The 12,492-nt window shown below is 41.5% G+C and overlaps 1 protein-coding gene across 6 annotated transcripts in view; it reads right to left on the bottom strand.

The window, feature by feature from the left end:
* The window catches only part of AGFG1 (ArfGAP with FG repeats 1), a 37,122-nt gene extending 25,195 nt beyond the window's left edge, over positions 1-11,927 (bottom strand). For 5 of the 6 annotated variants that reach the window (XM_072867521.1, XM_072867522.1, XM_072867524.1 and 2 more), the window contains exons 1-2: positions 11,491-11,926; positions 1,916-2,009 (exon numbers count right to left, since the gene is read on the bottom strand). In XM_072867521.1, coding sequence (XP_072723622.1) covers positions 1,916-2,009; positions 11,491-11,657 — 261 coding nt within the window. In that variant the 5' untranslated portion in view covers positions 11,658-11,926. Of the gene's footprint in view, positions 1-1,915; positions 2,010-11,490 lie in introns of all 6 variants that reach the window. The other variant, XM_072867523.1, reaches the window with a different exon arrangement.
* Between the last annotated feature and the right edge of the window lie 565 nt (positions 11,928-12,492).

Genomic DNA, 12,492 nt, shown 5'->3' with positions numbered 1-12,492 from the left:
TTATTTAACTACTGCAACATACAGAATGACAAAGTGAAAACACACTTAAGTTTTAAACTTCTAACAGTGTTGAAAACAGTATCACTTCTGTTCAGTATTTCAGCACCTGTTAAATCTACTATCTGCAATTACAAACATCTATTCAGTGTTACTTTAGAATTAAGGCAATGCACTGCTACCCAACAACCCAAAACTAAACTCAGGAAGACATCTTCATTTATAAGGTAGCTCATTTAAATCATTGCAGTACTTTAATTGGAGGAATAAGTACTACAAACACAAACTGCTTTTGAAACATAGTATAGCATTGCAGAGATCTGTGAACATCTTTTATGTCAATAATAAATTATGTAACAACTAAATCATTATGATTGGCAGACTACTCAGGTCTATAATGAGAAAGACAACTACACTAATCAGCTGAGTAGGGATCACTTAAGGTTTCAGATCAGTGAAAAATGAAACTGGTAGCATACTGTAGCCCTTGCAGATTCAGTGCAAAACTGAAATTAAAATAGATGTGGGGAAGGAGGGAGGGACACACACACGTTTTCCTTTACACTTGTGAAGCTTAAAACAAAACTGGAGTTTACAAACTAATCTTATGGAAAGAGACTCCAACATACTATATCTGAACCCACAAAAGATTCTCCCTATGCAAAAAGTCAGCAATATGCTATATATATATGTACACACACATACATTTATGTACATATATATACGATGTTATACAGCTTTAACATGACAAAACAATTAAAAAAAACCTAGTCAAAGCCATTAAGAGTATTTTATAATGTCTGGAAGAATTTAGACCTTGTTCCAGCTCTGTCTAGAGGAATCATCTACTAACAGTCATTTCAACAAATAACACATTTACCAGGACAGAAAAAGAAACTGCTACTTCTATTTTCATTCTTCAACCTGATAGTTATGAATGGACCAAGTTTAAGAAAGTTAAGTATCAGCATTTTAGCTCATGATGGTATTTATCCCCACAAAGTTTCACAAGAACATGTTAAGACACTCTGTAGCCTCCAATCAATAGTTCTACTAAAACAGAATACAGATCCAATCAAAGTGAAATAGAACTTTTTCCAATTCAGAACACAAGCAAAAGCTGCCTCTAAAATCCTCAATGCTATAGCATGGTACCAAAATCCTCAATGCTATAGCATGGTACCAAAATACAAACTTCATCCTCAAATTGAAGACAGCAATAGCCACATCCAGGGTTTACATGCTCCATGTGTCCCCAGTAGAGCCAATCCAACATTTACCTAAAATTTAGTTTTCATCTATTTAAAAAAAACCCAAAAACCAAAAAGGCAGTACACTAGAACTTTTTGTCTTCAAAGCTGTCCCAAGCCACTCTAAACACATAGACACTTATTAGATAATGATCCTTAGAGGAAAGAAATTCTCCCTTTCCTTCCTCTCTTCAAGAGCCTTCAACATTGATATACTTTCGTTAAAGAAAGAGGCTATTGAAACTACTAGAAGACTTTGACACCTACTTCACCTACTCTGAAGAAATACAGATACAAGCAACAAATTTATTTTTGTCACAGTACACTCTTTCAGGAAACACTGCTGCAGTCAGTCTCAAGGTCTGAGCTTGCAGGAAAAAAAAAAGAAGAGAGATGCATATTGCCTTACACAAAAGCAAAAGAAAACCCAATTCAGAAGCACTGATCATGCAAATCTAGATTGTCTGGGTTAGGCAATAACATGTAACATTATGATGATCAGCTACCTAAGTGAAACGAGCTGTTTAGAAGCATCACTTCAAATGATGTTGGCTTCAAAAGACTGTCTACTTTTTGCTACCAAAAAAAATCAAGTTTTCCTTAAGTAGTGTTTTAAAGTTTAATACTAAAGCACCAGAACCACTTGATGTTCTCCAAATAATACTCACTTCATTTCCATGTTTCTGCAGAAATTCTATTTCCTGTTGTGTGAAAGTAGTCATTGAAATTGACTTCACTCTGTGGGGTGGATTCAAGCCCCGTCTAAAAGCAGAAGCAAGAAGTATTTTGTCAGTATTCAGGAAATATGTCATCATACAATCACATTTAACATTACAACCAGAAGTCAGTCAGTTTTAAACTCAGGAGCCATCTCTGTAAAACACACTCATTTTGGTACTGCATACAACTTAAGGCTGTGTAAGCTCATCCCAAAATAACATTCAGCATGCAAAGTCAAATAATTGAGCTTTAGGGGAGACCAATATTTATAACTGCACATGCAAACTCACTCTGACCCTTTCTATACAAACTTATGAAAACATAATTAGACTTTTTTAAAAATCCTAAACGGCTTCCCCAAACTTGTTCACCCTTGCCTCTACCCTGCATCTCTCAATCTTGGCCCCCTGTGTTGTAGTTTTCTTTCCCTCCGACTCCTCCCTCACTTCAACCTATTTTTACTACAACTTCTACCCAACAACTAGATTTCTTCAAGCTAAACTCCCCAGCTCAGATGCTTTCTCTCTGGCTTTAACCTATATTTCCTGTTTCCTCCCAGAATCTTTTTCTAGTTTACTTTTTGCCCCTCCATCCACAGGTCTGTATTCCTCCTCCTGAACACTACACAAGCAACAGCAACAAAAGCAAAAAGACAATTGTTTTATTGTGCTCTCAAATGAGAGATACCATTACTAATGCAATAGCTCAAAACTTCAGCAGCTCTGCCTTAAGCAAAGATTGGCACCATTCTCACATCCACGCCACAGACTGCTGCAGCAGAGCTAACAAACTCAAAAGTCACTTGTGCTGCCAAAGCCTGACATTGTCAAACCCAGTTCAGTCAAAACCTGCAAGCATAGAGAAAAATCCTGCTGAGCAACAGTGTGAGTATAAGAAAAAGCTCGCTTTCTTTTCAAGCCCTTTCTTTAAATACATGCTAACTACTGCTTCTTTTGCCCACAAATACTTACAATTAAAATCAAGCCATGTTTTGCTCAATGGAAACAAGAACATTACATCCTACATAGTGTCTCCACTGTTTGACATAACTCAGGCAATACAATGGGGTTACTTTAACACTCAATCAGGCCTGGATTTTTGCAATACCATCTTAAAAAGAAATTAATATACATTAACTAAGAGATATCAAAGAACACTAAATTCTGTGGTTATGTATATGAGGAGAAAGTTTCCAGAAAGGAAGTTGGGGGAAACTTTCCGGGCATGTAATATGGGGCTAACAAATTGCTGACAAATCAACTGATAAGAGTTAGCTTTATTGTTTATATTTGTTACTTTGCTTTCATTAAATTTGGTTCAGATTGCTTTTAGGAATAAAAAAACCCCAACAACAACACCAAAAAAAATCACTAACATCCAATTTAAGACAACTAGTAGTAATTATTCCAAGAACACTAAACATAAATTAAATTGTTATCCACCAAAACAGCAAACACAAAAATCTGATGTTCCAAATATTAACACTTTCCACTCAACTTTTAAATAATGTTTTTAGCACTTTGAATTCCGAGTAAGTATAATGGGAAAAAAAAGTTGTTGTGCATTTAGCTTGCAAATTCACCTTGACACGTAAATTCGCACTATACCTGTAAGACAATTCTGATCCTATGTGAAAAAAATTTCCACATTTTTAGTTAAAAGTTGGACACTGATTAGAACACTAAGCAGTAACCTAAGTTTAGCCTAAGTTTCATTTAAAAAACCCAACAGATTTAAGACACGCAATGCTTGAAACACTTGGATAAAAATAAATGATTAATTGTATTTTGCCAAGAAATGCAATGAACCTAAGAGCACCTTAAAAATAGAAGTCATATACAAACCTACTGGCATATGAGAATTAATTTTACAGAATGCTGTTTGCTCTAAGCAAATTTTTCAAATCTGAGTGTCTAAAATTAGACTTCATGGTTCAGCACCTCAACAAGGCGGCAGAAGTTTTATTAAGGTTAGTGAGAGAGGTTTCAAGATAGTTTATTCAACTCAACCATCAGCAAATTAATTTGTCTCAAAATGTTTAAATCCCATGGTAAATTGAAATTAACAATTTAACATCTTTCATCTAGTTGTAAATCAAATCCACATTTACATTACAAATAAACAACACTTATTAAGATACTGTACTATTATCTAAGACTTTTTTGAGGTAAATACTCATTTTAAGATGATGCAACTTCAAAAAAATCTGTACGATTTCTAGGCAGTTAAAATTCATTGTTTCAGAGCTGGTGCTAGTATTAGGTTTGGTTGTTTGGTTTGGGGTTTTTTTTTTTAAACACCTTCTTGGTCTGTGCATGTGAGTAATTACATTTCACAAAGCAACACCATAGAACTGCGTATTAAGTAACGCCATAGAAACAAAGTTGGCATCCACCTGGCATTTCACATAAATATGCTCTATCAAATATTATATGACAATCACTGTCCCTTACTTTTACAGTAAGTATAAGTGGTTCTGTCTACCTCAGTCTGTTCAATTTACTCTCCTCCTATTAATTAAGAAAGAGGCCCAGTTACATACTTGTAAACAATTTAATGACTGTTTTAAAAGCTAGGGTTATTCACTAACACATTCACATGTTTTTCAGCACAGATAGTGTATCTAAACTTTCACACTATCTTCTGCTGGAAATTAATTTTTACAGGAAGCATAGTTTAAGTGCTATACTGTACCTGTGTTTGCTATTTAAAGGGACTGCACAAGTTATTTAAGCAGTACCTACTCTACATTGATCTACTAGGGCTCTTCAAAGCATTTACATCAGCAAACGTGTATCTTCAGTTCCGTTAAGCAGCAATATTAAATGTACTGAAAGCATAGACTAGATTCTGTTTAGCCTAACTAGAGACTTCCTACATGCTTCTCTCTCCAGCGAAGACTGCTCTAGAGTTTTAAGGTTCAGGTTATAAACTTCCCTGATTTACACATTATAACCATGATGTGGGATAAGATGAATTATCATTTCTTTTACACCCTCCTGCTAACAGAAGATTACATGCCCCACTCCTAAAGGTCAGATCACAACACAGAAGTGTCACATGTCTTGCATTATGAAAGAGAGCATGTCACCACACTGGTGGTTCAGGAAGATTGGAAGTTCTGAACATAACTTTAATAGCCATAAATGCAAAGTTTAGTATCAAGCTGCAGTACTATACATACAAGTAATTTTTATCTTTATTTAACATAGCAATGGGTTGGAGGAAGCCTATGAAAAGCCTCCTCTTATGCTAAAGCAGTGTAAGAAGTTGGACTGGAACAAGGAATTCAAGACAAGAGGCTGTATTATACAGTATACAAATACAACCCAAAACAAATGCATTATGTTCCTTGGATAAGTTACTTTGATTCTACCATTAGAACAGCTAAAACCCTAATATTTTTTTTTTATGATTTCTAACTAGTATGAGCCGCTTTCAATAACATTATACCCATGAACTGACTAGAATCTCCCTAAAACAGAGCAGTTGCTGGATTTATGAAGCAGAACTCAAGAACCAAGCCTAAATACTAAAGCTACTCTTACTTCAAAATCCTAAGTTATTTTATACCCTTCCTTATCTACAGAGATTACTTGATGACCCAAATGATTCTCACAAACAACTCATCTACATATGGGGGAAGCTTACTGGTAGACAGCCAATTATCCCTTATGCGGAATTAACAAAACCTTTTTTTTGGGGGGGGGAGGGGAATGTATCTCCCACTTGCTTTGTTTCTTTCCATGTGTTTGTCAAGTGTTTTGCACAGTTCTAACGCTTTACAGTATTCCCTATTTAACAGGAGACAAAATGGATTATAGTCCCTTAGTCCAAATTAATAATGCCTAAATTTAAATTGACCCTGAACAAGTATTTGCAACCTGCACCCATGCAGCTGCTACAGAGTTCCTGAGGAAGACAGCAACCAAACACTACCTCAGCACTTAATCCAGATCACAGCTATCTCCTAAGAGGCCCTTGGGAAAGATGACCGAGTAAGACTATTCTGTCATCTACACTTATCCAGCACACCACAGCTAGAACATCCCACACACGGCTCCTACTCATCACTGCCAACTTCTTCATGCTCAGCAATGGTTATTTCTGTGGAATAGCACTGTGACCAGAACTTCCAGCTATGAGACTATCCTCCACTGACCCTTCATTGAATCAGTCCAAGCTTCTAGTGACACAGCCTATCATAGGGGCAGCTACAGAGAACATGAGATCTCTGTTCTTCAGAGAGCATTGTTAAAACTGGTGCTCTCACAAACAAAGGAAGCTTTAAGGCCACTGACACAAGATTCTGAAGTCTGGCAATTGAAACATTAAACATTCAAAACACTGTCAACAAGCACTGAACATTTGTTACTAACATAATTTAGTAGCAAATTATGGTTGAACTTGTGATTGTTGGCAGAGCAGCCATTCCTGCATTCATCTCAAACAAATGTTGGCAAAGTTGTCTGCAAAGGCCAAGGCTGGAAGGGGGGTGTGTGTGTGTGTGGAATTAAAGAGTGGGTTCTGCTGGGATAGAGGGTCACTTCTGTAGGAGAAATGGTGGGCAGACAGCTATTCAACATTGCTAGTGTCCCCCTGTATCAGATTCGAATGTGATCTCAAGTCTAAGCCAGTAAAATCTGATCCCTTAAGAAGCAGGAAGTTAATGAGGTAAGTCAAATGCCAAGCCATCATAGAGCACTCAACCATCCCCAGGTGTCTGGAAAACAAGCTTTAGAAAACCCAGTGTCACAGCATTCGTTATTATTTCTATGGTATTGTTATTAGCAAAAGAGAATATAGGCAGTACTGGCCACTCCTGATACTTGCAGGCCTCCCTGGAGACCCTCCACCATCTCACAAGCTCATTTATTTTTAACAGCAAAAGGCTCACATACACATTTAGAAGCACAGTCAAGGTTAATTTAACTTTTTTCTTAAAAAAAAATAATTCCTTTCTGAACTGCATAGTATTCACTGTGGTATAGACATTTCCTTTGCTCTCCAGCCATGACACTGAAAACAAGAAATATAGTAATATAGGAAACACCCTTCAAAAATACATATATATACACACACACACCCCACAAACAGAGCCATTTTCCAAACATGCTCCAAAGGAAAAAAAGGACTGGAAAGTCATGCCAACACAGCCAGAATCACCTTCACTCTAACACTGTTTGTTTAGACCATTTTAATTTCTGCAAAACTTCTTTCAGGGAAAGGGACAATAATTTACCACCACTGCAAAGATTTATTTTTTAGTTTGTTACTAAAAATAGTATCTGCCATCAAATACTCCAATCTGGCTGATACAGAAGTCTCTTAACCAGGAAAATTTTAAACTTAAAATTTCAACTAGTAATATTATAAGCAGCCAAAAGAAGGCCATGTGATCTGATAATGGTAAGAAATAGCAGAAAAGGGCTTTAGCATTCCCCACAGTAACCATATGTTCCAAACATTCTTTGTTGCTCCTTCCTGACACAAGCCAGAAGTGCACACATCTGAAGAGACTTCCTCAGTAAGTTGGAAGAGAGGGAGTAAAGAGAGCAGCAGTGAGGGAAAGGGTAGAAGGAGTGTCCTAATTAGGACATTAGCAGATATTAAAAAGAAAAGTCAAGATTAAATAAAAAAATTTCTATAGTACAAAACTTGTGGAAGTGCACTCTTAGTCAAACAGGAATATTTTCCATTTGATAATTTAAAAACATGTTAATTTTATGAAAGGTAGGAGCAGGCTGACGAGGACTGGTACAGAAGTGCTTGAAAGCAAAGATATGCACAGACAGCTGAGAAGCAAGGCAAAAAGGCATTTGATAAGACAAAGGGAAGGATGTCACTGTCAGCAAGACACATGGTAGCATCCAGAAACACAACAGACACAGCTACCAACAGCAGAATCCTTTCAACCAAACAACTTCTGTCAAACCAAAAGAATGTCTCTGCCAACATTTCCCAAGATGCAGTTTTGTCATAATAAAGAGAAATCGTCTGGTTTTGTATTACTGTAATACTTGACCCAAGAATTGACTGTAATACTTGACTGCTCCTCTACAGCATCTCCTCCCACTCTCGGGGAAGAAAAGATTGTGTGTGTATTTATACATATCCCATATTTTTGTCCAACACCAAAAAGCTGAATTAGGCACAGCTTGTGTGATGCTAGTATGCTTTTTTCCACATGAAGAGAAATTAAACACAGGGGACAAGCAGAGGTATTTTACGAGGAAGCTACTATCCACACCACTACCCATCAACTTTCTCCTGCATGCACCATTTTGCACAGCAAAACTTTTGCTCGGGCAAACCTAATCTGATGAGAAAACTTAAAACCTAGGTATTACAGAAAAGGGCCTCATCTATGTTATTCGCACTTTTAACTTGCCAAGACTCACCTTCAACATTAAAGTCAGAAACAGATCTTTTTCGCAAAGTCACTAGTTCTCTCATCATTTTTAGCAGTACTTGAACAAGCTAGCCATAGTATTTTTGGAAACAGTTAAGAAAATGGTAGTTTTTAAAAGCCAAATCTAGTAATAAATAGCATCGCTCTCTTTCTACACATAGAATCATTAGTGGAAATTAATGATGGATCCAGAATGAAGAGTTTTGGATTTGCACAGACTGTCCTTGCCAGGATAATGAATAAACATTTCAGAAAACTTGCAAAAAACCCAGGTTAGACTTCAGTTTTTAAAAGTTTAGAGTCAACTGTATCTAGAACAACATGCCTGTCTAAGATGATACCAATGTTAGCAACCACTTTTAATTAATTCAGCAACCTTTCTGAAGGAGACTTGTTAGTATACTAGTATTTTAATCTGGCATTGGGCACTTCACACTTGAAAAAACTGGTCTATTGGACTCCAAGAATACTTCCTGTACCAGATTAGAAAAAAATTAATTAAAACAAGAAGCAAGACATTCACATAGCATACAAACAAGATGAAGTAATAAGATTATTAAAGCCTTACAGTAAAGCAAGTATTATGAGGTAGAATGCAAGCAGCCATTAAGCACTACAGAAGCAGCAGTACTTTTACACTTATTTGCCATTATGGGGTTTCTTCCCAAGTCATTTCCCTCCACTGTGGAATTCTACAGTGAAAAGCATTTGGAAATAAACAAGTTGTATGAAGGACTATTCTGACAGAAGTGTTAAAAATAACATTTTCTAATTATGAAACAGACATGACCTATCTCTACACTAAGTCTCATCACTGACAAAAATATCCCACTGGCTAGGTTCTAAGGTGTTAACCAATACATATGATCTTGGACACACAATTTATGAAAGCATTTCCAAGTCAACATGAAAGAACGAGCCCAAATTTATTTCAGAAGAAAGCTTCAAGTCCTCTTAACAGTCCTTTACTCCAGCTTTAAGTGTAGGTGTTACTAGCTGTAACAACTAAAAGTGTTGTTTGTGGTTTCTTTTTTATAGCAACACAAAAACACTGCCTATTTAGAATGAAAGAGCTATTTGCATTTTATTAGAATACCAATACATTAACAACTGTTCTTCAGAAAAAGCCTTCCTCCTTTAAGCATGTTAACATCCAAATGATGGCCAACTTAACAGCAAGTGACAGCCGTCCCCTGCTTACTAGCTATTTCACTGCATGTACATCCTTTTGGTTACTGTAAATTGGACTATGGACTTTAGTAGTCCATACCTCCCAGCCAACAGATAAAAGGAACAAATCCTACTGAACCCATGCAAAACATCTCAGCAGCACTCATGATATATTTGTCTATTAAGGTCAAGAAGCCTAAAGAATAAAGGAAAATATTCTCATGGAGCAGTTTCATCATGCTCTCAGTTTAACCAGAAAGAACATGTGCAACCATTAAATAAGCTATGTGCAGTAGCTTAAAATAGTTTCACATGCCAGCACAAATAACAGTTTGCTAACAGAGCAAACAATAGCCAGAGCTGGCTGATTAAGTAGCATGTATATGTCAAAAACTAGAGTCTCTTTTCAGTTCCACAACCTGAAAGTATTTTCAGTATTTGCGTCAAGCCTGTTCAAAAGTCTACACAAAGTAAGAAGGAAAAAAAACCCCAAGACTAATCAGCTGTCTAGTAGTATAAAAGGCAGCTTGTTCCATGTAAATTCAGCACAGAACTAACGTGTTTGCTTTGGTTTGAATCTCAATATAATTACCAACTTTGTTCTAAAACACCAGACCTTACTTGGAAGGCCTGTGTGGGGTACTTAGTCCTTCTTAGTAAGGGGACAGAAATTAGTTCAGGCTCCTGAACGCCTTTTATGAACTCAACGCTTACAAACACAAATCTGTATCCTTTGACATACTATTTATTACTTACTTGGGCCACTCTTTGATTCTGCTCCATTCCATAAGCACAGTGCCACAGAAACAAACAAGCAAACAGATTTAGCTACAGAAACAGTAACACTGAAGACAGTGGGTTTTTTCCCCCAAGTTATGTATATGTAACTGAAATTCAGAACTGACTGATCTCAACTCTTAGTTTCATACACACTACCGCAGAGGAGGAAGGGTGGAAAAGGGAGGGGGAGGCCCATGCAGGAATGAGGAACAGGAAAAATGCCATCCACTTTATCAGAGCCAATCCCTTTCTAAGGTTTATATATATAGGAAGTAATAGATGTAAGAAAAAACCTTCTACTACTTTTTTGATCAAGTATATTAAACTATGAAGGCTCGAGTTTATCCTCTAAGCTAGAGTTTAGAGAGTTGTCTTACAAACTACTATCAAGCACAACTTGATACACAAAAGGCTAGGCCGGTGATCTAACTTAACATTAAAGTAAGACTGTTAAACGTTAAACTCGGTATTCACAATAGGGTTAGTCTCCCCCACGTCTTCAAGAGTGTAATGAAAGTGAACTGTTCAGCCATGTGCCCACCTTCCCTTTCCACAAGTATTCTCCGAACACTTCAGTAACTAGACCCTCAACGATCTCCAGGGTGGTGGTGCTCCCCGCTTCACGTGCGTGCCGTAGGCAAACGCCTACACTCCCTACGTGCAGGAAAACGCCTCCCCAGCAGCAGCTACAGGACGAACTCCGGACTGCTGCTGCCCGCCGGCCTCCACGGCTGCCGTGCTCCCCAGCCCCGCACACACACACCCGGCTGGCAACCGCCATCTCCCGGACCGGGGGCTCCGACGGGGATTTTTAGCGGATAGCCCCGGGAAAGCCTCCCGACTGCCTTCCCCTCCCCCGGAAAGCCCCCCGCCTGCTCCCCTCCGACGTGGCTGAACCAGCAGCCCGGCGCTGCCCTGCGGCAGGGAGGAAGGGCAAACCCAAGGGGGGAACGGCCGGCGCAGCGAAATCAAGGGCTAGGCGCTACGCCCCGCGTAGCGGCTCGCTTCGCCGCCGCCGCCCCAGCAGACGCGTCTCCCGGCGGCGAAGCGAGCCCAGAGGCCGGCCAGGAGCGGAGGTCACCCCGCCGGCACCGGGGCCGCCCTCCCCTCCCGGGCCGGCTGGAGGGATGGAGCCGTAAGCCCCCCCCCGCCCGCACTCACAGGATGCCGGAGCAGGAGGTGCACACGAAGCTGCCCACCGTCATGTCGGTGTAGGTGGGGCCGCGCTGGTCGCAGTCGAAGCACTTGCGGTTGGGCGGGAGGCTGCTCATCTCCCGCAGCAGTTTCAGGTGCTTCTCCTCCTGCTTCCGCTTGGCGCTCGCGGCCATGGCCCCGCCGGCGAGGGGACGGCCCGGCACGGCGCCGGGCCCCGCTCACACCCCGACGGCGGTGGCGCTCCGGGGCCCGGCCGGCGGGAGAGGGGGCCGGGGCGGGGGGGGAACGGAAGGGGAGGAAGGGGCGGGGAGGGCAACCGGCGCCCGCCGATGAGCCGGGGCGGGAGCGCGGTCACCGCTCCCGCCGGCCGGCGGCACCGCGAGAGAGGGCGGGGTCGGGCCGAGGGCCGCGGCGCGGAGGAGGCCGGCGGCACCGCCAGGCCCGGGGCGGCTGAATGACGAGCCCAGGCGGAACCTGCGCGACACCTTTATGAGATCAGAGAAGGAGATGGCGGCGGCGGAGCGGCAGAGCCGAGCGCGCTCGCCGGCGGCAGCGCCCCCTCTCGCGCGGGAGGACGCACTCCCCTCCCGCCGCGACCCCGTCCCGCGGGAGGCGGCGCCGCCGCGGGGGCCGTGTCACCTGGCCTGACCCGGCGGGGCGGGGGGCTTGCTCCGAGGAGCGGGGAGAGACGCGACCCCGGAGAGAACGTCGCGGGGGCGGGGGGAGGCAGTCCTGTGGAGAATCCTAATGGAAAAATCTCAATAAAAGGTACGGTTCGCCTCTTCTCAGGGAGGAGGGGGTCGCCCCCTCCCCGCGGCGTGCTCCGGGCGGGCTGTTCCGCCACGCCCTCCAGCGACGCCCCCGGGGGCGCCCTCCCCCCCCGCCGGGTGAGCGCTAGGCGGGGCCGTTGGGGGCTGCGGCCGCGGGTCTCCACACGCCTCTCAGCCCCACGCGGTAAGGGCGGGCTCAGGGCAGCTGGGGAGGGGAGCCTTTTCCATAAAATGGCAA

This window comes from Ciconia boyciana, chromosome 7 (genome assembly GCF_034638445.1).
Source record: "Ciconia boyciana chromosome 7, ASM3463844v1, whole genome shotgun sequence".
Lineage (NCBI taxonomy): Eukaryota > Metazoa > Chordata > Aves > Ciconiiformes > Ciconiidae > Ciconia > Ciconia boyciana.
Note: the sequence above shows the minus strand (reverse complement) of the source record. Positions and strands in the feature narration are given on the sequence as shown.